We start from the raw sequence: 26936 nt of genomic DNA, 5'->3' as shown, positions 1-26936 counted from the left end.
AATAAATCAATGAAGAAAGACAACCAACAGAACTAAACAGCAGAGTATCAATTATAACCGGACTCCAAAATGCAATCACGATTGTAATGATATTTTCTTTTAATTTGCAATCATCACCAACAGACTCCAACACTTTGTTTGCAGTGCAGGAAACCAAATTGCACATGATTTCTGTTTCTCTGACGAGTGATTAAATTCATTCTGCTGGCCTTGGTACATAGGGGATTTATTGCCAGAGTTTCATATTATTTTTCAAAAAAGTATTTACACTGAAGTTACTGAACATCAGTTAATTCTATGCACAATGAAAAAATCATTAAATGGGCCAGCAGGTGCTCAGGCAACGGCTAACATAAAATAGTTTGTAAACAGGTGGATCAGCAACACTCTTTAGTTACTTGTTGATTCCCTGGTACAAAGTGCATCTTTTCCTCATGGGTTACCTGGGATTTTGGCCAATGGTCAACAAAGTTACTCGTCACACTTGGCCATAACAACAGCATTCGATATTAATGTACACAGCACCTGGCCTTAAGCTTATAGTGTGTTTTTTTGTCATTTTGTGATAATCCTGCATTCTTGTTTACTGCTATTAAAGTTGGGCTGGGTTAAAAGGGGAAACAAACAAACAAACAAACAAACAAACACAACATTGCAATATGGCTTCACTACGTTGTGCAACTTCAAGGAATTACATATACTGTACAACTAAAGCTAAGCAACATATGGACATTTAAAAATATCTTTAAAATACTTGGTTTCGTGTTTTCAAATACTTCAGAAGTAACACAGGCAATTTATACGAATGTAAAAACCAAGTGAATTACGAAAAATGGCCAGCGAATACAACTTCGGATTAGTACCAACAGGAAATCCAAGAAAGATTGAGCCGTTCGTCTTCTGGCCATCCAGGCTGCTTCAATATTAGCTAGGATCTATATAAAATTAAAAGTCTTTGTGAGGGAACCAAGAACCTTGAGAGGAGATGCTGCTCTGAGGTTTCCTGCTGAGATTCAGAACTAAATCATGCTCAGTTCTTCCAAAAACATGTCAACCATATTGCAAGATTAAATAAGACAAATTTGTTTTGCGATTTAATCATAAAAAACATATACACGGTTTTAGAAAGAAAAAAAATTACAGTTTCTTAATCTATTTTAACCATTGGTAACACCTCAAGCCTTTAAAAACACATTTGGTCTGCCCTGCAATCGTTTCGACTAGCTCTGTGTATGAGTACGAGCTGGTTTCTCATCTCTCTCGTGAATTCTTGAATTAGGCATGAGTTGGAGGAGCCACCCATGAATGATTACACATCACGGTAGGTTTTATAGTGGATAGCTCATGTTCTGAGCAAAACGGAAAAAAACAAGTAAGTCATCGATGCTGGAAGACAAAAGATTTCGACTGGAGGCTTCAAGACACCGTTTGCATGAGAGATAAATTTATATTGCTTCAGAAAGTGGGCAGGGAAAGGAAGGAATAAAACGGATTGACAGGGGCTGACATGACGAGCCAGGTTAGGAGAGGAGTTTCACACTTCGGTATCTTCTTGTGACAGTTTACAAGTTGTTTGGTTTAGGAATTTGCATCATTGATCATAGTCAGTAGCAAGAATAAGTCACTGCTAGGATGCAGGAAAAAAAGAAAGAAAAATCACTCAATATTATAGGTTTATATATACAAGTTACATTACATTTTTGTTAAATTTACAAAGGAAGATCCCCTCTAAATGTATATCATTTTAAATAATTACATAATTACACTGAAACCTTAATATTGAAAACTAGCAGGTGATTGTAGTGTTTTTTTTTCTTACTGGCACTGCTTTTAGGATGAATTGAGCACATTATGGTTTATCAAATACATTTGATTTGCACAGCCTTATCTACTCAGCATCAACAAAAATAAAAAAGGCTGACATACCTGCACAAGTAAGCAGCAGGCCAAGGGTTCAAATCCCACCCAAGCAAGTTTTGGGAGAGCACCAAGTACGTAGTACTTTCAACACTACCCAGATGCAGAGTAAACAATTGTATTGTAACTTAAGTTTATCCACTGAAATAAATCACTGTCTGCAAGAAACTTGCTACATTAACGGGAATCGAACCTATGACCTCTTGTTTATAAGTGCAGATGCCTCATCCAGCAAACTTGCTAGTGCTGGCAAGCTGATGCAAATACTGAATGACAAAAGATATGGCTGTGAAAGGTTATTCCCCTCTTATCATTTCCTTGAGGGATACAAAACAGGAGCAAGCATTTTACTGCTTTCAAGAATTCTAAAGACACGCTGGCAGATGGCAGTATTTGTCACATTTCTTTGCACTTTCCAAAGTCTGGAAGAAATTAGTCACACAGAATGATTTCAAGAAGAAACCATTTTTGCATTTTTTTCCCCTCACAATTTGAAATATTTACACGATCTGTACAATTTTCTTGTCCAAGTTACAGCAGGGCTACACCGGGTCTCTACGATGCCTCTGAATGGCATTCCAGATTCGACACTGTACACCGCCCCTGAAAAGAACCATGACAAAGACGCTCAAAATGAATTTGCGATAACTAATTCCTTTCCATTTTGAAATTTCTCGTATATGACAGCAATTCAAATGATTCAGGAAAGTTACAAGTCAAGGCAGCAATGAAAAGAATACAGTGGGCATACTTGAGTCCCATGTGACGCAAGTCTTTCCGTGTCATCATTTCTTGGACGACTTCCAGAGTGTAAGCCTCTCTCACAAACTGTCAAGATGAAAGAAATATAAATACATAAACACTTTTTTATGAGTGCATCCTGGGCAAATGGAGTGCTGGAACAAAAATTTCAACTGAATTTTAGCAGTTTAGGTTTTGCATCTTACAACAATCAACAGACTGTAACTCTAGCGGACTTGATTGTCAATAACAGGTGTCACAGGAGAAACAGTATCTGGAAAGTTTTCGTAGTGGGTGAAATTGTTTAGTCAGAATGTTTACAGATGTTGCCAAAATTTACAAAGCATGTTTATGCGCAAAGCAACTCGGCCTGCTAGTCTCAACACAATTTGAATGAGTCAGGGGAACTCATCGTATCTGCTAAACAAAAAACAGGTTACTAGCTAAAAAAACAGACATGTACTGTGTACCACTCTTGACTGGTTCCAAGCTGATTGTTGCTCAGTACATTAATCTTCTAAGCAGTATTCTGCTTGTCAGCTTAGCGACACTGCTTACCCTGCTGATACTGTACTCATCGATAGACAGGCTTCGTAGCCACTCAACAAGTTCCTGGTCCCCTTCTTCTTCGGTGATGGTCCAGTCGTCACCTGAACATTTCCAAGGAGAGAGAGACAAGACCTTCAAAAAGAAGACTTGGTTTATAGGCTCACTTTTCGGGCAAGAGTTTGACAGTGAAAGAAACACTTTATGACATCAAACCCGTGGATCTTTACAATGAATCTGAGAGATGATGACAATTCATAGTGGCCTGCCTCTCTTCCTTCATCCTCTCTGACTTCAGTTAATCTAAATTAGTGAAAAGGCCAATTTATCCTCACTCTGGGCACTTTCGCTAAGAACTTGCGTGAATTCTTTCAAATCTTCCACTGCTATAAATCACCAACAACACACTCTTAGTCTTTGACTTTTACGTGGCACCCAATTTTGCTCAAGCAGAGTGCTTACCGATGTTTCTTCCGTCAACACTAGCCGGTTCATCCTCCCTGGGAGAAAAGGAGAGACTTTATGATTTCTACACCAGAGATAACTAAGAAATAAACACGAATTGGTAATGTTCTCAAGGAGGTATAGTCGGAGATGACTTTTGTCGGCTATCATGATCACTGATTTGTGGGATTAAATCTTAGAACTGGGTTAAGGGTAATTTCTTGAATGACAAAGCCAGGCACGTTACAAATTACAAAGTAATCTTTAAGTAAATAAAACTAACTTCATGTGGTCAACAAGGTCACGACCTGTCCTGACATGACCTCCCAGCAAGTCATTGAGGTTCCGTTGTACTTCCACAAGGTCACCCAGTAGCCTGGAAATAACGAGAAAGTAAGTGGAAAATAGTTACAAATGACCAGGTTACATTGCATTGATCTTACTTCCTACATGAGGAAACCTGCTCAAGGTTGCCATTCAGACTATAAAGTTTGCCATCTCCACAAAAATTCCCCAAAACATCCAGGAAGGTCCATGTGTGCTCCTTGTTTATTCCTATGACCCCTGACTGGGGTCATCTTCAAATTTAAATATTTACACACATGAACAGGTAGTTTTATTATTAGTCAATCAGAATGCAGAGGATGATTGCTACAGAGCAGGAAACCAATGAAATCTCAGCAACTATAAGACAGTTGCCTATCTTTATTTTTGAAAAAAAAAAAATTCATCGCTTGGCAGAGTTTTGTGCTGAGCAAAAATGAGCAGAGAACAGGTATAACACACATACACTTTGCAGGGCATTTTGGTTGGGTAACCTGTTTTTGCTGAGCACGGTTTCCGCGCTTAGCAAGATTATGACTGCCTCCCACAATATTTAACCTTAAGGCCATATTCTTTCTCAGCAATTCTGCTTCAATGATCATTGGACAGAGCAGACTCGGCGTTTTGCTTGAACGTGCATGCATCACTTTGCAATGCATCCTGATGCACATCGGTATTATTGGGGCGAATATTTTGAGGGTTCCTCTTGATTTACATCAAGCAAGATTTCTATTAAAGTTCCTGACAGAAAGTGGCTCTGTTGGGATGGGTCACTCACCTTCCCTGTTCCTGTACCAACTTTCTGTATTCCACCTGCATCGAGGAGGCCGACGCCCGCTCCATAAACAGGTCTCTATCATGAGACTTGCTGGAGCTGAGGGTGGACACGCCCGAGGTGTTCACGCCCTCCTCGTCATGGTGATACTGGTGGTGGTGGTGGGCGTGGTCCGTTTGGTCTGGGTGGGGCGGCTGATTGGGTACAATATTGTGGCCCAGATCTGTTGCCATGGCAGAAAACGGAAACATAATTTTTCAATTTCCGTGGCTAATAATGCACTTTTTTATTCATCAGGATTTATGTACTAATGCAAAACAAAACTGCAAATCACATATAGCCTCGCATATTTCCTATTAACACGGAGAACCTCATTTCAATGGACTGCTGAAAAACACTTGAAAGAGCAGGAAATTAAAGTACAGCGATTACTGAGGCAGTTTCCAGAGACCCAATTTCTGCCGAGTTGGAATCTTACTGATCAACTTTGAAACTTTACTGTCAAGTTGCTGGGAACACATCACACATCAAACAACGTCATAAGAACATGCCTACCATTCTGGCTACGTTTACATCCAAACGGATCATCAATAGCTGAGTCATGTACATCTCCGGAGTCCACAAAGTACGAAGCCATGTATACAGGTCCAACTCAACATGTGGTTTTGTGTTAGTTCCCCCAAACCAAAACACAGAGGTAACAGATACTGCACTGCTATCTCTGGCTTGATGGGGAGACCGTTCATATACGCTTACCAAAAGGGCATAGGTCAAATTGATTGGAGACCAGGGATAGAAGAGGAAGTTGGAAAGGAAGTTGAGAAGGTCGTGGATGGATTTATCAGGACAGGCGAGGTGATTATAACAGGATGTCAAGTTGGTTACAATCATCAACACTCGGCCTTCCTCCATGAATTAGCTAGGGAACATTTGCTATTAAAATTTTTTTTCTTCAATAGTTCAGTAAAGGACATAAATTTGACGATAACGAAAAGGTTTACAAATACAAAAATTGATAAAAAAGTATCAAGCATCAGGAACTCACTCATTGAGTCAACTTTTGATACCCAGTATATCACTTTTGCAAAGGAAGAAGAGTTTAACTGAAGAGAATTCTTCTGTTTGAGTAAGAGGTGAGGAGACAACAAGCAAGCAGACAACTAGACAGACAAAGAGACAAACATTCAGTCCTCTCACCAGGGGAAAGTATTGTAATAGCCGTTTGAACGCTGTCTCTGATGAGATTATCTAGAGCAAACATCCAGTGTGGTTTGATGTTGTTAACGTGTTGCTTAAGTACATCCACAACCTGAAAGGGTACAAGAAACATCGGAAGGAAAATAATAAGACTCAGAAATACATGACCAACTTATCACCTAGTGAAGCCGTACTACAGATTAAAAGCAAGAAAGCAATGAAGTGTAACTTCAAGAGATAACTACGAGCAAGCTTCCTTCTGCTTAAGTTCACAGAGAGCAGTAAATAAATGGAACATTCTTTGAACTTGACCACGTTTTGAATATCCAGCTCTAGGTTATGTCAGGACAAACAAAGATTTGGGCTCTCAAGTCCCAAATCCATCGAAATCCGATCACAATCAAACTATGCAAAAAGGAACATACATGTATAAAATTGTATGATAAATAAAGCTTGCTTATCGGCTAAAAAAACATGAGTTTTGAGATTGATCTGTTTTTAACGAGGTCTTACCGTATCAAGGAATGTGTACAAAGCCAGCTGGATCTCACCGAGTGCAATGTGATCATAGTCCAAGTCCAACTTTAATTCAGCTGTGACACAAATAAATCAAGGCATATTGGTTAATGCCCCTCATTCGGTAGTGTGTTTGTTGTTGCTTTTTTTCATTGAGTTTGGAGAAAATAAAGAAGTTTGCCACATTGGGGAGAAAGCCACCACCTAATGCCATTTCTTGATAGGTCTCCCAGGGTAATGAAAGAAGGGGCTGGTGTTGGTGACATTTGAGCAAAGCAATTTTGTCAGAATTGTGAGAATTGTAAATGATAACATGTTTAATGTTAGTTTGAAGTTAGTTTATCCCTACAGAGAGGCAAATCAGACCACAAGGACTCAGCTCCAACAATAAAAATGGCACTAAAACTCACCGTGGCACATAAAACATCGCTGACTAATTCAACTTGTACTTTTTCAGTTACCGAGACTGATGTCTATGCAAGCCACTGGCTAGCGGCTGTGGCTACTGCCTATAGACGTGTGTAACACCCAGCCACAGCCAGTTGATTTGATCTTGGCCAGACTTTCAGATCTGACCTCTGACCTCAAACAGGTCGTCACATTGTTTGGAGGGGTAAAGCTTTTGGATTTTGCTCACCTACTGCATCGAAGACAAATTTCCTCTCCCTGGTCTTTATGTATTGTGCCATGCCAGACATGAGAATTCCAAGGTGCACCTAGAAAGAACAGGTGAAGAAATCTTAGGGAAGTTGCCTAAGAAGTATTTCTCACAAAGAACAGACATTCTGTATATGCATGTATACAGTGTGCAGCTTACAGTGGTAATCTTGGTAGGCGGGGTACCAGCGTGCAGTTTCCTCATCCAACGCTGTACAATCTTGTCTGGCTCTGACTCTAGGATCTGCAGCAGTGTCTGCCGCCGCTCGCTGTCCTTCCTCAGCATATAGAACCCATGACCTCTGCCCCGGTCAGGGGTTGTAGGAGTCTCAGCGGTACTCTCCTCACTGGACCTGTGCGAGGTAAGAGAGGAAAGGTCACTTTTGCTCACAGAAGCTTCCGGAGTCCTCCTGATTCCAAGATCCAATGCTTTGCAGTGAGGTGACGGCACATTCGTTAAATTCTCCATCAAACCGAGACACCAAGGTAACTCTGTGGCAGATCTGTGTGGTCTTGAATCACAACAGTACTGCAAAACCTCATGTTGAATTTTGAGAAAGTTGGCAAAGTTATGATTCAAAGATGTTTCAACACAATCCCAGTTTTTTGTTCATGTGTTTTCAAGGTGTACTTCTCTAAGTAAGTTAGTGTGAGGCTATGAAATGGAAAAAAAAATGTGCGACAGAATCATGGGGATGGTGCAAAATGGTTACTCACAAGGTGAGGTTGCAATTAACAAAAATATGTGAATGATTACTAGAACATTCAACTCCACTAAGTAGATGTAAAAGTTAGGCAAGTTATTGTTGTGCATTGCACAAACTTGTCAGTCCGTTTTTATTTAATAAGACAACTTAAAAGATACAGAAAATTGGTTAGAATTTAAATGTGAAAATATTCTTACAACGAAAAATGCTGCAACACAGGGTAGTGGGACTTTTCACAACTTAAACACAGAAAATATAAGGCAAACCAATCTAAACATTGCAAAATTTGCGTCGACCAATCAATAGATGAGCCAGCAACAGGAATTTACATATGGTCCAATCAGAATGAAGCTACAAACAGAAACAGAAACTAATCCACCAATCACCTCATTGTAACTAATCTAACAAGCAATCAGATCACAGCATACAATCAGGCAAGCCAATCATAACAATGACCTACCCATCTACACCTGACATACTAGGCACTTCCAGGGAGTTTCTTTGGGATCTAGGGGAAGGAGGAGACAAGTATCATGCAAACAAACATCACAAACTACCATCAGGGTTTACAAAACTCTGGGTGTCGTTAAAACAATTTTCATATGCATTATCGTCGGCTCAGGGTTAGAAGGTCATTACAGCAAAAACATAATTTTTGAAAGTACTCTTGGGGCCTTGCTCTGAGCATGAAAGAAATCTTGTATTGAAACAGACTACATTTGTTTCACTTTCATTTTTATATTAATTTTTGGGACAATATATTTAAATTGTAACAATTTTTTCTCAATTTCAAGTTCATGACAATATTTTTCAATAAAGACCTTTCAGTGCAATTATTCTGTAAGGACCTTTTAGCACTGACACAACGTTATATGGAGTCCCTCAATGATAAAATGACACGGAGTGCCAACTGGAAGGCCCAATTACATCAGGATGAAAATGGAATGAAATATAAGAACACTGCAGCACTTCCTATTCAGCACAGGGTTCAGCTTAATTCCCCTGGCATGCTATGAGGTCTGCATCCACTGCTTTGCTACCAATCTGCAAGAAATGGCTTTTCAGGTTGACTGTTAATGAAGATTTCATTTTGTGCCCACTGAATTGTCAGAGCCCACTGATTTATTTTGCTCAACCACCAACTTTCTAGTACCAAACAAAAGACGTTCACAAGTTTAATACATGATTCAAACTTCACAAGTATTACTCTAGAGCTGTAAGAAAAAAAAAGCAGCAGCAGGGATTAGATATTGTTATTTGGTGATGGCAGATGGAACTGGCAAACACGGTGATTAAATATGATGAATGCGGTGCTGTGTAACAGAAACGATCCAATCACATACCCTGGTGATACCATGTCCACCGACCGACGTTTCGATCTGAGATTAAACAAATATCAGAAGTGACCATCATGCAATAAAAGCAAGCAACCAGGCCCATGACAGAAAAACGCTGTTAAAAAGCTAAAAAAACCCAAAAATCCTGTGCCACATTTGATTGCAAAAAACTTGAATACAGGACCAACTTAATTTATTTTCAATTCAACTCTGCTAAACTTGGAGTAAGGTGAACTATTTCAAATAGTCTGGTGCCTTATTTGTTACAACTGACTACATGTGATCCCATAGTTTACTTTGGGGAACCTGACAAAGATGGCTGCAATTATATACTATTAATGTTTTCATTTTTTAAGGTATTCTGATTGAATAAGCGAACTCAATTTATTAAACATTCTTTGATTTGTTGTAAAAAAAATTCCAGTCGGTTGGCTGATTAGAAATTGCATGCTTCTACAAAACCAGCAAAGCTAGGTCAGTAGCTCAAATGTGCTTAAACTCAAATACAGTAACTGTCATAACTGCATCTTTATTTCAAAGCTTGCTGCTGAGGTGATCGTATGCGAAGTCATATTAGTCACGTTTTTATTGTACTGTGTGTACGCAAAATCTGCTCTTATTTTGCAGTCTTGACCGTGTTTTTCATTAGACAGCAGGCAAGAAAGTTTTGACAAATTTGATCAGGAAATGCTCATGCATGAAGGGAAATAAACATGCGGCAAGAGATGTTTTGTGTTTAAAAGAAACTAGTTAGTCAAAATCATCAGCAAACAAAATCTGAGACTCCTGCTGAGCCAAAACAGTCTGGTGCCATTTTGATCATGGCAAGTCTGTATCAAGAACCCCAGGAGACATGTCCAAGATGGCCACAGCCTAAAATTACCCACTGCACTTACTTGACGTCAAAGTCCATGGGCATGGTAGTTGCTGATTCTGAATGGGTGCCAAGCACAGGAGACTCTGGTCGGCTGTTGGAGCGATACTTCAGGGCTGGTACTGAAAGGAATTGACACAAAAAAGGTTGCAATATACCAAAATTACTGGATAGAGTTTCTAATAAAAAGAACGTCAAGGGTAGTTTTTGAAAAAACAAACACAGAAAAGCAATGTTTTGAAGTAACGAAAGAAGGTTAATAATTAATATGATCTCAGATATCTTTCGTGACATCTGATTTGCAAAATACCTTTTCTTGCATGGCAATTACAATTTGTTTGCAAAATAAATGTATTTGGCCAAATTTTCCGCCAAGATTGGTAGAACAGGACTACATGGCTGCAGCTTATAAATAACCTATGACAGGAATATCCTTGCAAACAGAGATAGGAAATCTGGTACCACATGCACATGCCCATTCCTAAGCACAAAACCAACACAGAGTCTTACTATTCTTAAAAGACACAAAAGGGCGACATACTAAAAACAAAAACAAAAAAAAAAGAAAGGAAATACATTTTTGGGTGCCATATTCAGCTCAACACTTAAAAAACCAACAAAATGAATCTACGATAAAAATCATTCCACCAAGCAAACAAAAAATAAAGGAAAACAAAGACGCTTTGGAATTTTGCAACTGCAGCATCTTATTCACGGGCACAGGCTGAAAGTATCGTGGAAATTCCCAGGAAATGCAAAACGAAACAAGAACAAGCTACCATCACAGTGCGTTTGTCTCCAAAAAGCTGCTTTGGTTGAGAATTGTTCGCAAGGCTTACCAGGATCGAGTTTAAAGGCGTTGCTAGGGTCTGCATGATTCACATGACCAGGCGGAAACAAAGAGAATCAGGAAACATTGATAGATTACAGCAGGTGTTTCTTCCAATCCCATACTACTCCCATGCTATCGCCGTGATAATGACAACTTGCTGCAAGCTCTGTTTCTTAATTTAGCCCCTTTAATGGCTCTGAGCAAGAACTATAGAGGGCCTCTTGTGGCTTTCTGAGGCCGTGTATTGGAGTTAGGGGAAAGGCAGTACAGGACACACTGGACTCATTCCAACAAGCTTTCAGTCACATTGTGCAAGTCAGTGCCAGAAAGTTAAATTATCAAGTTTTGGGAGAAAAGGGTTTCTGGATAGTCCTCCTTTCAAGTAGATCCTATTTTAACTGCTCATTCAATTCCCAAAGTGTCTGGAAAAAATGAAATACTGACTGCTCCTAAATATGAGAAGTTCAGAGAAGAAAATAGAAAACCGAGGGATGATGTGACGCTTCTGTGTCCATTCCGATGTGAATGTGTGATGTAAAAGTAAACATACAAAGAGCAAGCTTGAAACAAGTGAACGATAAGTTGGTATGAAAGGTCAACATAAATTCTTGTACAGAAGTCATGATAAGTTGAAAGGTAATTTCCATGGGCTATTACTGACCTGATATGCTGCGGTCATGTTTGTAATCGGCAGCGGCGTTGCGGCCAGTTATCCGCCGTCTCTTCAGGAATGGGTCAATCAGGAGCTCAGCAGCCGTGGCTCGCTTCTCTGCATCTGGCTCAAAACATCTGTCATCAAAATAGTCAACGGGGCATTTCTGATAAACAGATATCCAACCTTTTTATGGGCCTTGATGGGATTCAAACCCGGGCCATAGGTGTGAATAAGTCATGGTAAGAACAGCTTCACCAAGCTTCAATTGTCTTGGGTGCCAATCTTGGAAGAATTCTGAACTGACGATCACGTGTCTCAGTGTCTGGCAATCTTGCCCTAGTTTCTGGACTCCATCATACCAGTTAGCCAAGTTGATGATGACAGACTCACCTGAGGATGAACTTCCTGGCCAGGTCAGACATAGAGGCTGGTACTTCTGGATGGATTTTGTAAAAGCCTACTTTGAACATGGCTGCCTCTGGAGAGCCAAGCTGGACCAAACAAAACAGAAACGCCAAAAGTAGAAGACTTTAATCGATGTTACAACCTGCAGGGAAGTAGGTTTGCAGGTACACAGTGGAATATTTTTTATAACAAATTGATTTCAATGCATTTTTAGTGTCGAATTCTTGAAATGATTCCACAGATTTACCTCAATGAACGGTGGTTTTCCAGTTGCCATCTCAACTACTGTACAACCAAGAGACCAGATGTCTGCCTACAGTTTAAGGAAAGAAAGGAGGGAACATCAAGAGCTGGCAACATTTCAAGATGTTAATTCCTTTTGAGCACAATCACTTTAATCTAACTGGTACTTACAGCTGCACCATGTCCTCGGATTCCCTTATCAATGACCTCAGGAGCCATGTACTGTAGAGTACCTGTGAAATTGGAATAGTTTTGAGAACGAGATCGCAGTTAAACTAAACTCCATCTTTAACAAGTGAATGTCCAATCTGTTTTTTTGAAAGCAAATGAGTGGCTCACACCAGTACCCTAACCCATCCCACTGACATTGTTCACAGGATTCACAGGATTCCTTCCTCTGGTTGGTCAAAGTTATCATGTGACCCAGTTGGTACCCTTCCCTATTTCCATGGTACCTGTGCTAGGGGATATTGGTTGAGTTAAGCTGGTTTCCATGCTCACTACTAAGACAACTGGTAAGCTTCTCACTATGCAAGTGTCCCAGGGCCCCTGCTTATACTCCATCACTGGTTCCCCTCACCTTTAAATGAGTCAGCACACGGGTTGATACCAGCCAGTCTCTTGGAGGTGCCGAAGTCAGAGATTTTGACAACCCCACTGTAAGTGTTCACCAAGACATTGTCACCTTTAATGTCACGGTGGACAATCTTCTGGTCATGCTGTGAAGATCAAAAGACAATTATAACAAGACTAACAAGGCCAGGGAGCTTCCAAAATCCTCACAATTCTAACAAGGCAGTATGAATTACTGGACTTTCTTTGAATTTTTTCACAATAAGAGCATTCAGCTTCAAGTAAAGTAACCCTGGGACCCTCAGATGTTCAGAGCGAAAACCTCTTGTTTACTTACCAAATACTTGAGTCCTTCCAGGATCTGCCGAGTGTAGAATGACATGGTCTCCTCATGGTCTTTCAACGGACCCCACTTGGACCTCAGCAGAGCAGACAGACTCCCTGCAAGATTTGTCAATGACAAGAAAGCTGACTAACACACTAACAGGTGCTTCTGTCTTGTTTATGGAAGAACAGAAATTCCATATTCTGTCAAGAACTTCACATCAGAAGCCTGTCAACTCTGGTCAAATGCATCATCTTTCTAAAACTGAATCAATTCAAAATAATTCATCAAACAAATTTGAGAGAACGCTCAGAAATTTGTGAATTTTCTTGTTGGTCTCACCCCCAGGGACCTGCTCCATGAATATACGGAAGAAACCATCACAGTTCTGTGAGCCCAGGTACTTGACGATGTTCTTGTGACTGAGGCGGGAGTGCAGGAGAATCTCCTCGTGTAATGGCTGAACCTCTCTGGAGTGGAGACAAGGATTATCAGCAATGAGGATAACTGACAAGACAATCTAAATTCTCACAACTTTTGAGACGTTAAGGTTGACTTTAATGGTTGACAAGAAGCTGTCACAGCAAACTGTCTTGCTGATGGACCTAAGCACTAAGACTCCTCAGATGGATTATAACCTACCAAAGGAGATACTCCCCAATCATACATAATGACCATCTCTGCCTAAATTAGTACCTATTTACTCAACATAGGGCATAGGACAAAAGGTAAGGAATGCTACAAACTGTCTTGCTCAAGGACAAAAGGCATCAGGCTGGATTCGAACCCACCTCATATCCCTGATAGGGATCTCCTTGACAGCCATACGGACCTGTGTCCTAGTATCCCTAGCTGCGTAGACGGCGCCGTATGTGCCTCGTCCTAATAACATCCTCTCTCCCTTCTCGTTGAATTCGTATTCAAACTGAAAGAAATCAGTGCCATACGGAAATTGACATTTTCCATTAACTGTTATTTTAACTTGCAATTTGTAAACCATACTGAACTGAACTGCAGCATACAAATACAAAACTGGGAAAAGTTCCATATAAGGACATCACTTGATGCCCCTGTGCAAAAATGCTACGAGCACAGTCTGAAAAGTTCTAAGTGTTTTCTAAGTATTAATGATTCAATATTTTCACAGCTAAGTTTGACTTTTGGGGGCATGTTATCACTTTCCGATGGCTTATAAACCACTGCAAGGGAAAATGAGTGATGGAACTCTTACCCAGAGCTGAATATAAGAATGTTTCACCACAAATGGAGCAAGCAAATTACATGCATGGAATCAAATAAAATGTATCCTTCGTTTTTAAGTGCATCTATAGGTCTTGTTTATGACGTCTTACCTGAATAGGCTCACTGGAGAGATCTGAATCCACTTCGCCCACAAACACATCGTTGGCAGCGGCGATGATCTCTTTGGCCAGCTCATAAAAACTGAAAAGAAAAAAGCACAACATGTGCAATATGTTCCATCACTTGGCTCTTACGAATAGGACAACACAATTCTCTCTCCATTTGCTCTGGAGAACCAATACCTGTTCCACTGACCTTTATACAATGATTATTTCTGTGACAGTAGCCAACAATTTAATAATAAGCCTTTTGTGAATTAAATTTGAATAAAATGTGACACACTGAGTTATCTGATTGCACATAAACATAACAATTCCCCAGACTACAGACGCTGTTGCTATACCTTGTGATTGGGGGCAAGCTTTTGCATAGCGACCACCGTCTCTGGAATGGACTGGTTCCTTTGTGCCCTTCTTATCCATTGAGAACAGTGTATTGGTGCAAGACGTCTCTTATGTAACTAAGCAACAGCTTGCCCCAAATCACGAGGTATAGTAACAGTGTCTTTGGTATGGAGAATTCAAATTGTTATATTCATGTGAATCTAAAGAACTCAGTGTGCCAGATTTGATTCCCATCTAATTACAAACTACTCACTGTTGTCTCTGCTGGTCCGAGGAGAAGAAAAGTTGGAAGTCGTCCGAGTTCTGCTGGACATACAGGAACAGGCAGCGGTCATCTCGCTTGTACAGGCTGTGTATGGAGAAGGATAGTACAAAGACAAACATGGAAGGCACTGCCTAGAAAAACTGACACAATAACCAACTGATTTACGAGACCAAATGAGCATTTGCTTAATTGATTTTAAATGTGAGGTATTTCAAAGACTCACCTGACACCTTTGATTGATTGAGCTTTGAATAACCACTCATGGATTCCCTGAAAAAGGAAGGCAGATTGAATATAAGAGCAACTTTACTTTTTTATCAGGAAACCATGAAGCTAGCCATTTTCTTATAACTACGGTACCAAGTCAGTGGATTAGCCTTAGCTATTTTATTTATTCGTGCTAAATTGAGGGTTTCCATGGCTGCCATCTTGCAGGCCAGTGGCTCTGTTCAATAAGGTATGCACAAAGGAGGTTTCCCTGATCAACAAAAGCACTGCCCTGCAAGATGGCCACCACGCAAAGCCTCTATTCAGTTCCCATTCAATCAGCGAGCTGCTCAGACCTAAGGTGTTCCTAAAGGTGTGGTAAGAAGCGAGTTTCAAATGTCAATTAAAAAGTCCTACCTTGCAGCCAGCGGCTACGCCAACGTGCCACAGTCTCAGTGACTGAAACAGAATGAGAAAAAATCAGCCTTGACTTGATGTAACATTTCTCATAGTCACTCATCCTCCCTCAGCTGGGCAACAGGTTTAGTGCTACGACACTTTAAAAACCCTTCAACTCTTTCTGACCCAGGTTCAAATCCCCTCTGTCCCCACTGAGGATTGGGGCTTGTCAGGCCTAATTTGACTGCGCTGACTTCCTCCGAATATCTCATCTCTCCTATCCAAACAGGAACATTGGCTTTGCCTTCTTCATCCCCGCTCAATTCAAAACTGGGGTGTGAGTGACATTGATGTTAAGACCCAGGACAAGGGAAAGTACATAACAAGAGACACTGCTTGTCTCTTCTCAAAGACTATTTTAAAAGTATTTTTTTCAATAAATACAGTCAAACCCCGTTAATAAGAGGTCCTTTGGACCCACCTTGTTATTACAGGAACCTTGTATTATCAGGAATGAAAACAACGAAGAACAAAGGATTGGAACCTTGGTTACAAGCAGAATGTTGTAGTAATTGTGCTCTAAGTAACGAGGTTCGACGGTAAAAGGCAAACTGCTTCACAAACGGGGTGTTACTGCATTGCCAGTTCAAGAACACTCGACGGCATTCTGGTGATTAGTTTATAAAAGAGACAAAATGATTGCTATACCCTCTGTTCAGAGTCCTGTTCATCGTTGTTGATGGTAATATAGCTTGGATTCATCACCTTGGTAGGCTCCAACACAAGGACCTACGGCAACATTGGTGAAAAAAACAACAATAACCTTCCATTATTTATCCAAAACTAACAGTCTCAAACTGAGATACTGGAACGTTTTTTTTTTGTTTTGGATAGAAGGAAGCTGAAGGGGAGGGGGGGTGTTTCTGAGAAAAGGTTGGACTTACTGGGAACCGGACATCAGTGGTGTTGTCTTTAGTTGCCTCCACGAAGAAATCCAGCCAAAAGTCAAAGAGCTGTCGAAGGAAAAATAATCATAAATTTATAAATAAATAAATCAGAACGTTAACTGGTGGAACAATCTTACCCTTTTGGCCTTGGTTTCTTTCATGACTTACCATTTGGTCTCTGGTTGGATTGCCGTCACCTGCTGCCAGACGCACCTTGTTGATCATCTTGATATTTCCAAGCGTCGATTTCAGATACCTGCATTAACATTAGTATTAAGAGGCATCTGAAATGAGCTAAAAAACCAATGATGAAAACACATGTACTTAATACTCTTCATGTCTTAATTCATTAATGCTTAGGGTTACATCTGAGCCACGACTGGTAACATCTACAAGCCCAAGAATTCATGTTCTATTTTCAGTACCTATTAATAGCTACTGGAGTAGCAGACAAGTATTGTAATATTGATTTGATTTCAAGACCTCATCAAGAACCTTGACATTCCGTGTCTGTGCCCAGTGAAAAACACAACATCTTCCAGATGGGAATACATCTGGATGATGCATTTCCTATGGAACACTGTGAGCTTTGTGAGTTCTTAAACCATACCGATAAAAGTAGAAAGCTTATGCACTCCATCCCTGTGGCACACTGTAAATGTTCCGAGTTCTTAAACCATGTCAGTAAAATTCTGAAGTTTGTTCATTTCGCTGAGTGCAGACAGACAGAAGCTCTCACCAAATGGGCGGTTTCAGCTTGAACATGCATTCAGCAGCCTGGCAAGCTTTGCCCAAATCCCCGGCAAGCACGCTGATCTCAAAGAAGGTGGCTACGTCCCAGTAATCTTGTAAGGAGGCCAGGCTACCCTTCTTACCTAGCAAGTTGTTCAGTGTCATCCCTATGGATCAGAAAAATTAATAGTTACAAATGCTGGACATAGGTGAGGCATTATGGCAATTTTGTGAATAATTTTGGACTGATGTCTATTTCTGCGTTTGGTTTAGAGTTTGAGACGATTTGTCTCACCAATTTTCTGCAGTTCTGCGGATTTGCTGAATTCTTTTCCTGACAAAACGAGGAGTGTCGCCAGGTTGATACCTGCATACTCATTGGGCTGAACCTCAAAGCCCTTTCGATACCTGAATGATGACAAAGACAAAAATGTACAATTGGTGAATATTTCTGCAGCTTTTACAATTTTCAAATGGTGTCATTGTGTTTCAGATGGCACATCATGCGAGATTTAATTTTTTTTTCAAAATTCAATTTTGTGTTCTCCATGACACCATGCCAAAAAAGAGGAAACATATGTTTTTGGTTTTGTTGATACTATTGAACTGTGTAAGCTACTGGATAACAATTTATATTACTTACGCATTGGTAATGACCAATCACTCATAGAGACCTGATGCATTGAAAGAAACTTTGAAGGATTCTGTCATCAAAGCCTTTATATAAAGGATCTTGGTACTGACCAGTGTATGGCCTGATCCCTGCTTTCGTTGTCTTCGTAATTACTCTCTGTGTATCTGTCCTTGTAAATGCGGCCGCACAGGCAAAACATGTCAGGAACCTGGTTCTCCTTCTTCTTCAGTGCCTGAAAAAAAGAGGTTGAACCAAAGGAAGAGATAAACCAACAATACCTTCGTAAGAGACAGTATCAATCAATTTTGTTGGGAAAAGCAAATGGGACAGACATTGAGATGGATGTGTAATTGACATGATTTGATAGAAATAGAAGAAAAAAGTTTAACAATCAGATGAATATTATGTAATAACCTTTGACATGTATGTCTGGGTGAATAGGATCCAACGCACAAATGAAAACTGCACATTGCTACTCTAGACCAAAGCCTCAACTGTTTAATTGCTTTAACGAGAAGCCATCTTTGTATGGTATAGTGATAGCATGGCTGGATTTAGCATGAGACAATGACTGAAGTGTTGATGACTTGTCTTACATAACAGATGACTTTCAGGGCTTTCTCTCTGTCACCAGGCTTCTTCCGTCTGTCAAACCAGAAAATGAAAAAAGAAAGTGGGCACATGTTTAAAGTGTACAAGGCAATCAAAGTAGTCCTGTCCATAGCTATATCCAATCAACAAGTTGGACTGCTCTTGTTTCCTGCAATGTTTGAGGCTGTACTACTTGGTAGATTTTATTCTCACATTTAGACTTTAGTTAGTTTCATGCTTGAAGAGCAATTGTCCTATATGAAGGTCACTACTGATGAAAGATGCAATATATGACAGAATACAGGCGTTTCACAATCGTGCACCTCCAAGAGTTTGCAACATGCTGACCAATCACAGTGCGCGAAATCTATCCAATACGCATTTGGAAAAGGTCGACAGATTTTGCACTTGTAAACTCTTGAAGGCATACTATTATCTTGTATCCACATCAATGAGTACTCTATCAATTAATACAATGCACATGTACCTTCAGGAAATAAAGAAGGTAGTACTGCTATAGTTCCTCATTTTAAAAGCACTGCATAGTGTAAAAGGTTTTGTAGCTAATGGTTTTGTTTCAGACCTTAAATCCCTGTAAAAGTAAAGACTGGGTTTTGGGGGAGGGGGGCTTACCGGTTGAGAGCAAAGGCGTAGAGATGCGTAATGGCGGCCTTCTCTGTGACGTTGTCATTGGCCAGTTCTTTGATGTCTTCAACTAGGGCAACCATTGAATTGTAATCCTATCGAGGGAAATCAAGGAGAGAAGGAAGGAAACGGTTGCAAATGAAATGTCGAGACGACAAACGTGGAATTTTTAGGAATGAAAAAAGTTGACTTAGTTAATGGTTTATCTTCACTCTATCTGATCAATGGTTAGTTCTTGAGGTGATATACAATGTACATGTTTCAAACTTCAAAAGGATCAATGACCGACTTCAACGACCAACTGTGGACTGAAATCCCCTCATATGTCCACACCAGTATGCCCTGCCGGGGTTAGTTGCAATTAAAACGGTGTCATGTTGTTCAGTTTTTCCTCCGGGGGAGGGGGGGGTGGTGACAACTGAATGGAGGCAGTGAGAAATTACAAATTTGTTAATTTGTTGCCCGGAGACTAGAGGTGTCCATTTCAATTATGTTTGCTCCCTGGCTTGATTCCAACAGAAGGCAAAGGTACTGGGCCGTGTCATCATTGCAATCATTTCAGGGGGTTCAATTTATCAAGGAGTTGAGATAAATCATCCTACAGCAACATCCAGAATCTCCTGTCCCCAAGTTTATCAGACAGAATTCAGTTTTAAGGGGACAAGAGTCAGAATATTTGCAGTTTTTAAGGGGGGGTTAACTCCCAGCCAGGTTGTTTTGTGATTTTTTTCAATGAAGCAATGAGCATTCAGTGTGCACAGCATAACATGATCACACCTCACCAATATTACAACTGATGAGCATTTTCCCACGAGAATACTATGAGACAAGCCTTTTTTCAAGGTAAACCAGACAAAGTTTAAAAAGTGGTTGCTTTCCACGAGTGTGACCTTTGCTCATCTCAGACAAATCCTCAGGAAACGTAAAAATTAAAAACCTGTACAAGACAGCATTTCTCCGGAAAAAACATCAATTTAGTTTGCGTACCTGGATCTCACGATAGGACAGAAGGAATTGATGGACGATGTCACCTGTCAACAGAAGCTGTTCATCCATACGTGACTTCAATGCTGCCAACTCCTGAGACAACAAGGGTTGTACATGTACAATGTAGGAAAATTTCATCATTTTATTTATATCTAATGTAACCAGTAAATTTGTAGAATTGATTGATTAACCGTTTCCTTTCCTTAATTAACAGTTTTGATGAATTGAACAGAATTTTTCCATCACAATGAAGAAACAAGCAATGTGTTTTTTTATATTTTTCAATCTGTTAGAAATGAATTATTTATTATGGACCCATCAACTGAGCGACTGAATAAAACCTGTGGATCAATATGTTTACATGCCAAGTAATCTGGCAACAGGTCTTTAGATCCTGACATTCAAACAGAGAAAATGACCAAGATGTTCAAAGTGGCCAATGCATTCAATGCATCTTGTTGACTGAATTAGAATATCATTTTCAATGAAGTTATATCCTAATTGGTCACCGTTGTATAGTGTATTTTTATGATGTTTTTCTTTATCACTTTATCAATTAATGAAACTGTTTTCATTTTCAGAAAAAAACACACCTGTAAGGACACACTGCCAACTACAACACTATACTGTGTGCACGCTTCACAAATGTACATACCTACACGTACATTGATGCATGTGACTAGCCATGAAAATATGGGACATGACCAGCAACAACATTAAACAATTACTGTGTGCAGGGTTTGTTGACAAAGCTATGCTCTTTACCCAGTGAAACATAAAATCGTTTTCTTTTCATACAATGTACACAAAGCTTTATACAATGTATTACAATGTACACGTATGTATGTTGGTACATGCATCCAGGTAAATTGAAAAAATACCAGGAATAGTGGTATGGTGAACACTCACAGGAGAAGGCCTACATGTACATTTACATTGTACCATTGGGACCCAAGCAGCCAAGGCAATTAGGTTGGGGGCATTCGACATGCTTGGAAGAAATATAGATCAATAGGTGTTGTGTTTTCACAATAGTCTTGATGCCTGACAGGAGCCAACAAAATCATAAGTGTAAGTCAAAATCTGTGCAAATTAACCTCCAAAAATTTGGGTGATATTTCAGTTGATCCAGCCAGAAAAACTTGTGAATTTTAACATCAGTGTTATGGCACATACGTATTTGTCAAAAAATTTAAATAAGTTTCAAGAACAGCAGTGAGAACTTTCAAGAGTCTCCAAAGTTGGAGACCCAATTTTGACATTTTAAGCAAAACTTGACACCCCTTCTCTCATTTGTTAGTGAAGTTATTATCTACTCAACTCGCCCCTTCATGGTCAGCAGTAAGTTATAAAAGTACATGTACATTAGATGCTAACGCACGTTGCCCCACATGTACATGCATCCATATCATGTTTACTATACGTGTACATGTAGTTGCAAGTTCATGTGCATGTACTGTTGGAGATTTGCACATGATTTACATGTAACTTCTAGCAGTTATTTCCCTTTGGGTTGTTACAGGTGCACATAAAATCATGTTACCTGAAAACCCACTCAACTATTGGTAAAGGTTACATCCTGTTTCCTATGGGCAGATTCTTAAGGTTTCCTAGTTACTGTCTTCATTGTGACAATACAGGTCAAGTGATCCAATGTGTGAAAGTGCACAGGTGTATGATTCATCATTCACCTGTGTACACCTGTTGACATTTTTATTCAAGTACATTAACAAGGATATAGTAATACTGTCGTTTCAAATTTGTGTAAACTTGTGTAAATGGTACAAATCACAGCACGGAGAGCCAGTAAGTGACTGTCATGCTGGCAGTTTTTCCCTCATAATTTTTAACATTTCTGCCAAATCTCAATCTCCACAACCTGTTCTTCATGTGTATCAGCGTAGGGACAGTAACTGGATTGAGACCAGACAGTGATTTCTGTTTTGAAATAAAAATCAAAGTTCATTTTAATGTCAAAACTGACAGGTAAATTTGTTCCGTCCATAGGTGACTGCTAAAGGGAATAAATACTTTGTAAGAACAGCAATTGCTCTACTGTTTCATTCCAATTATAACCTGCATGCCTAGTCACAAGCATCAAACATCTTTTTGCTGCTGGAACAGGTGCAGCAAAGTTACATGACTGGTCAAATGTACTGCGTTTTGTGTCAAATGCAAAAATTCTTAAACCAAACCAAAACATACCAAAAAAACAAACATGACCCATCCACAAATTTACACGACGACAGTGTACTTATACTACCAGCAAACAAGGCAAATTTACAACCCAACAAACCAACAAACATGATTGCGGAAATAATGACCATCTTAACAAAACAAATATGACCTATTGAAAATCACCTCACAAAAACATATGAACAGAGCGACGAACAAACAGAATCTACTAATACAAAAGCAACCAAGCAAAAACCACAGCCAGCGAAACAACCACAAACCAACAATGTGACCAACAAACAACTACATTTGTAATAACCAACCTAGTAAGCAAGTGCATCTTTTATAATTATTCTCCTGTTTTACACAGAACCTCTGAACAAAAATCCTTCTTCGGCAATGTACACGTAGCCATTAAACTATGACCCCTATTATCACTACATGTACATTCATTAATTGCTGGTACTTGATTATTTTGATAATGGGATTTATGCAACCCGGTGAACCCTCAAACAAGTATCCACTGTACGTGTATGCCCATTTCAGATACATGCACATGTACATGTGGATGATAAGGTTATGACAAATACCTACATGTACATGTAGATATCCAGAACTCCACCAAAAATGACCGGTGCACGTATTATTTTTCATTCAAAAGTGAAATGAAAATCATTCGCCATTTGCAGGTGAGATAGTTAGAAGACAAATTGCAAATCTAATTCACACTGTGAATAATTATTCCATGTGGAAACTTGTACATACACATGAATCGGCATTACATGTTACTATGACACTACCCTGAATGCAGCTAGGGAATAATCTTTCGCAGAAGACTGTTAGTCATTTGCTGGGAAAATGACTGACATTTACTGAGAAAAAAAAGCCAATGCCCAGGTTTAATGTCAGAACCTTTGGCATCAAATTTCTTCATTTTGCCAAGTTCACTTTATGCTGGCAACGATCCATATTATAATGAGTAAGTATTCCAGTTGTAGCAACCTCATTACTCATCGAGCGTGACTAATACTCTATACAGGTATACATGTATCTCATCATATCTCCCAACACTCAGGAGAGAAAGGATTTCAACTGCTGGGCCATTTGGTTGAAATCAAATCAGAACTACCAGGTGTTTAAAATCAAACCAGGGAAGGAGATACTGTATCAAGTGCTCAGAAAACCCTATCTACTTCTGATTATTCTCACATTTGACACGGGCCAAAATATGTTTCATCCAGGATTGCATAAATTCCTTGCTACATGTACATTTGAAAATGCACTTGAGCTCCATAAAAATTAAAATGCGATGTTTCTGGGGAGGATAAATCAATGAACATGTAACAAAGTTGACTTTATAAAGGGGTTAAAGGAGTTTGAAGGGAGCCATTTTTTCAAATGTTCTATGCATAAAGATAAGACATTACACTTCTCACAGAAACAAGTTGATATCAATTCAGTTTTTTTCATCTATTTCATCTAATTTCATCTATTATACAGAGCCAAACTCTTGGGGATTTTTCTTTGCTGGGAACTATTTTTAACTCTCGGAAAACCTCCACAGTGCAGGAACCAGAGGTGCCTTCTTTGCACTTAAGCAAAACAAGCAAATAAACAAAACAAAACAAAACAAAACAAAACAAAACAAAACAATAATTTGTGAATTATTCCTTTGATACGTAACTGATCCTGGTCAAGACAACTGTTTACTAGGACAGTGGACATTACTACATTAGAGAGATTGGTAAATGGTCAACTCAGAGATTCACACGAGTGGCTTTGCATACATGTATATGGAAAAGTGGGTGTGGCTCCTCCTTCTAAAGCTGCGTTTTGGTCAGATTTGGAAACAATGTACCCACACAGCAAACTACTTGTAATAAAATTACATTTATTCATGTACAAAATGAAAAAAAGTTATTGAATGTGTCTAAATGCACTTTGTCAAGATGCCTGAAAACTCCTCTAATATTATTACGATGAGGTTTCTTGAATCAACTCATATCTAACAAGTCATTAAACCACTGAAAAGATCTGTGACCTTTACAACATTGACTATGGCATAATGGGCCACAAAAACCAACATAAATTAACTGTGATTCTACGGTTCTAAATTTACAACAATGATGCGTTTCCAGGTGCTGAATTTTGTGCTGATCAAGGGCCACTGGAGTCAATGCACTTTAGACCTGAACAAAGCCTTCAGAGTGTATCCTGGGCTTAAGATCTGACAAATTTATTAAAAATCTTCTCACCTTCCCCAGCTCAGCTCCTTTGTACTTGCTCCGAGCCTTGCGTATGTCACTCAACAGAACCTCTCGAGCATTACTCCTGAAGAAATTAACAACCAAAAATACTCAAGATTAAACAAACAACAAAGAATCCACTTCATTATGGCTCGCAAAACTTGGGTGATTTGGTGAAAAAGCACTGAAAGGTTAGTTCCTCTGAGTTTTATTCAGTTATAATTGATTATATCTGCATAAATCTAAATGTAATTCTTAAGGCTTTATGGGTTGATCCACTGTACATATAAGTGTTGGATACTTTTGTGCAACAGAGTCATATGCCACATTGAGATACATTCCTCTCATGTGAATGCACGCTATATTTGTGCACATTCAGCTGAAAATATGGTCATGTGCTATCAGTGCCAATCATGTCCATGAACCAGGCGTGAATGCTCTGAGTCATTCCTGAGCTCTTGTGAACAATGCCACACAGCAATGTACCAGTCCCGTTCCTCTAATCTGATGGTATGGTCTCGTTACATTTACCTGTTGGATATGTGTACTTCTTCCAAGATCTTTTGCAGACGTTCTGTCAGGGGTGGACAGAGCTGCTGGAGCAGTGAAGGATCCTGTACCGGAAGGTCAGCGCCTCCTTTGGGAGCAGCACCAGCACCAGTGTTGGGGCGCACACATGCCATGTCACAGACATAACAATCTCCGTTGTTGATCTTGTATGGCACAAAGACATATCCAGAGCTATGGCAGGATTGCTGAGATGTTGGAACAGGTAAAGAACAGAGATCCAATTAATTAGTCATCAAATATTCAACATGTGGTAAAATTTTCACCTGGACAAAAAATGTTCCAATTAATTTGAGAGTATGATGGCTGAAACAGATTTTCTAATTTCACCTGGACAGAGCAGCTAAAAAACTTTAGTTCTGTCAAACAAGTCAAACTGAATTTATAAATGCCTGACCAATAAGCTTCCAAAATTTCAAAATTAAAAGTTCATTTACACAAGCACTGGACAAGCACTTGACAGACTGAACTACATGTACATGTATACTAAAAAAAGCTAAGCCATAAGTTTTGTTCACCTAACTAGAAATTTTGGCAAACTTAATTATTGAGAACTTAAGCTCTGTTTGTACAAATTGTCTGACCTGACTTCCAATTATCTAAGTAAGTAGTATTAAGGGCCTGAAGCAAATAAAGTAAAAGTTTTCACTGAAATAATACCATAGTATGGTAAAAGTTTCAAATTGTGTATGACAAACTTATTTGCTGAGTAACGTCTGCCTACACTTTTAAAAAGTCAGGCTTTCTAAAACTTGAAATGAACAGGCCCAATTCATGTAGGGCCTGGGCTGGGCCTACTTCCACAGGTTCAATACTTGTGATAATTTAATCCTACGCAAAGATGCAGTCTCAACAAAGTTGTCCTATCAGTCAAAATCAGCCAAGTGACATGTGATATGTCTATGTACTGTACAGGGGAAGTGGAAGGAATTTTTGACTGTTTTTGACGGTTACAGCAAAAGGTTAGGTCTACTGAAACATTAAGAAAAAAAATAAGTGGTTGAAAAAATTTTTCATTCTATACTTACACCTAACGACGAGGAGGTGTCGGGATCTATGTCATCAAAGTACAATACAATGTTGCGTTCCATTCCAAAACTTTCTCGCACCCCGAGATGGTAGAACAGCGTGCGCTGCTGCACCATGACGGTCATGTCAACAACCACCACATCTGCCCCGTAAAAAATGTCCAAGACCTTGGTCTCGCCGAAGTCCAGCTTCTCGAATGCAACTCGGCTGAGTTTGGTGGAGTTGGCATTCTTGCAGGCTGTCTGCAGACACGCGTAGGCCTTGTTGCACGCATCTTTGGGACTTTGGCAGCTGAAGACGCAGACAACCTGTGTGGATGTCGAACTCGTACTCGTCTGGCTGTCAGTTCTGTGACTACCACCGGTCATGATTCCGTCACTCCCGTCGGTCTTCGTCTCGTCGTCGTTGCTGTTTTCTGTATTCTGTTCTCTGAACCAGCCACTCAAAAATCGCAAAGCGATGTTTCCACGAATCTTTTCGAAGCCTACCTTGGCTGAAGCCTGACTTTTTCCCTGACCTGACATTTATGTAGCTGGGTTGAAAGGGAAAAGGTATGCTCTTGGGTGAAAGGGTGATACATCCTGACCGGTTCTCAGATCAACAATCTTGCTTTTGGCGAAACACAATCTGTTCCCAAGACGAAATAGTAAACGTATTACAACGATTACACAGTGTGCTATACTGCATGTTGTTACAGGGTGCTAGACTGCCGGGAATGTCGCCGTTCAACCTCGTATT

General features: G+C 39.7%; 1 protein-coding gene across 7 annotated transcripts; it reads right to left on the bottom strand.

The window, feature by feature from the left end:
- Positions 1 to 70: 70 nt before the first annotated feature.
- On the bottom strand, positions 71 to 26829 carry LOC110974397 (mitogen-activated protein kinase kinase kinase 15-like). 7 transcript variants are annotated; one of them, XM_022225998.2, is made up of 38 exons: positions 26198 to 26829; positions 25134 to 25357; positions 24612 to 24687; positions 20182 to 20274; positions 19183 to 19289; positions 18555 to 18603; positions 18069 to 18190; positions 17620 to 17732; positions 17332 to 17491; positions 16761 to 16848; positions 16590 to 16658; positions 16354 to 16434; positions 15664 to 15705; positions 15263 to 15309; positions 15028 to 15123; positions 14421 to 14511; positions 13860 to 13993; positions 13411 to 13538; positions 13081 to 13184; positions 12751 to 12889; positions 12342 to 12403; positions 12175 to 12240; positions 11913 to 12013; positions 11529 to 11656; positions 10875 to 10904; positions 10058 to 10157; positions 9168 to 9203; positions 8285 to 8332; positions 7278 to 7470; positions 7098 to 7176; positions 6458 to 6537; positions 5945 to 6056; positions 4751 to 4970; positions 3932 to 4024; positions 3667 to 3704; positions 3217 to 3308; positions 2669 to 2745; positions 71 to 2520 (listed from the first exon to the last, which is right to left on the bottom strand). In XM_022225998.2, exons 1-38 carry the CDS (start codon positions 26720 to 26722, stop codon positions 2460 to 2462), a joined length of 4104 nt encoding a protein of 1367 aa, XP_022081690.2. In that variant the 5' UTR covers positions 26723 to 26829; the 3' UTR covers positions 71 to 2459. The 7 variants fall into 7 exon arrangements, with proteins under 7 accessions (XP_022081690.2, XP_022081693.2, XP_022081692.2 ...); XM_022226001.2 differs by lacking the exon at positions 8285 to 8332; XM_022226000.2 differs by lacking the exon at positions 9168 to 9203.
- Between the last annotated feature and the right edge of the window lie 107 nt (positions 26830 to 26936).

This window comes from Acanthaster planci, linkage group LG15, assembly GCF_054643075.1.
Source record: "Acanthaster planci isolate LZ-2023a linkage group LG15, COTS_SCS, whole genome shotgun sequence".
In the NCBI taxonomy this organism is placed as follows: Eukaryota; Metazoa; Echinodermata; class Asteroidea; order Valvatida; family Acanthasteridae; genus Acanthaster; species Acanthaster planci.
The sequence above is the reverse complement of the archived record's forward strand: the minus strand, read 5'-3'. Positions and strand labels throughout refer to the sequence as shown.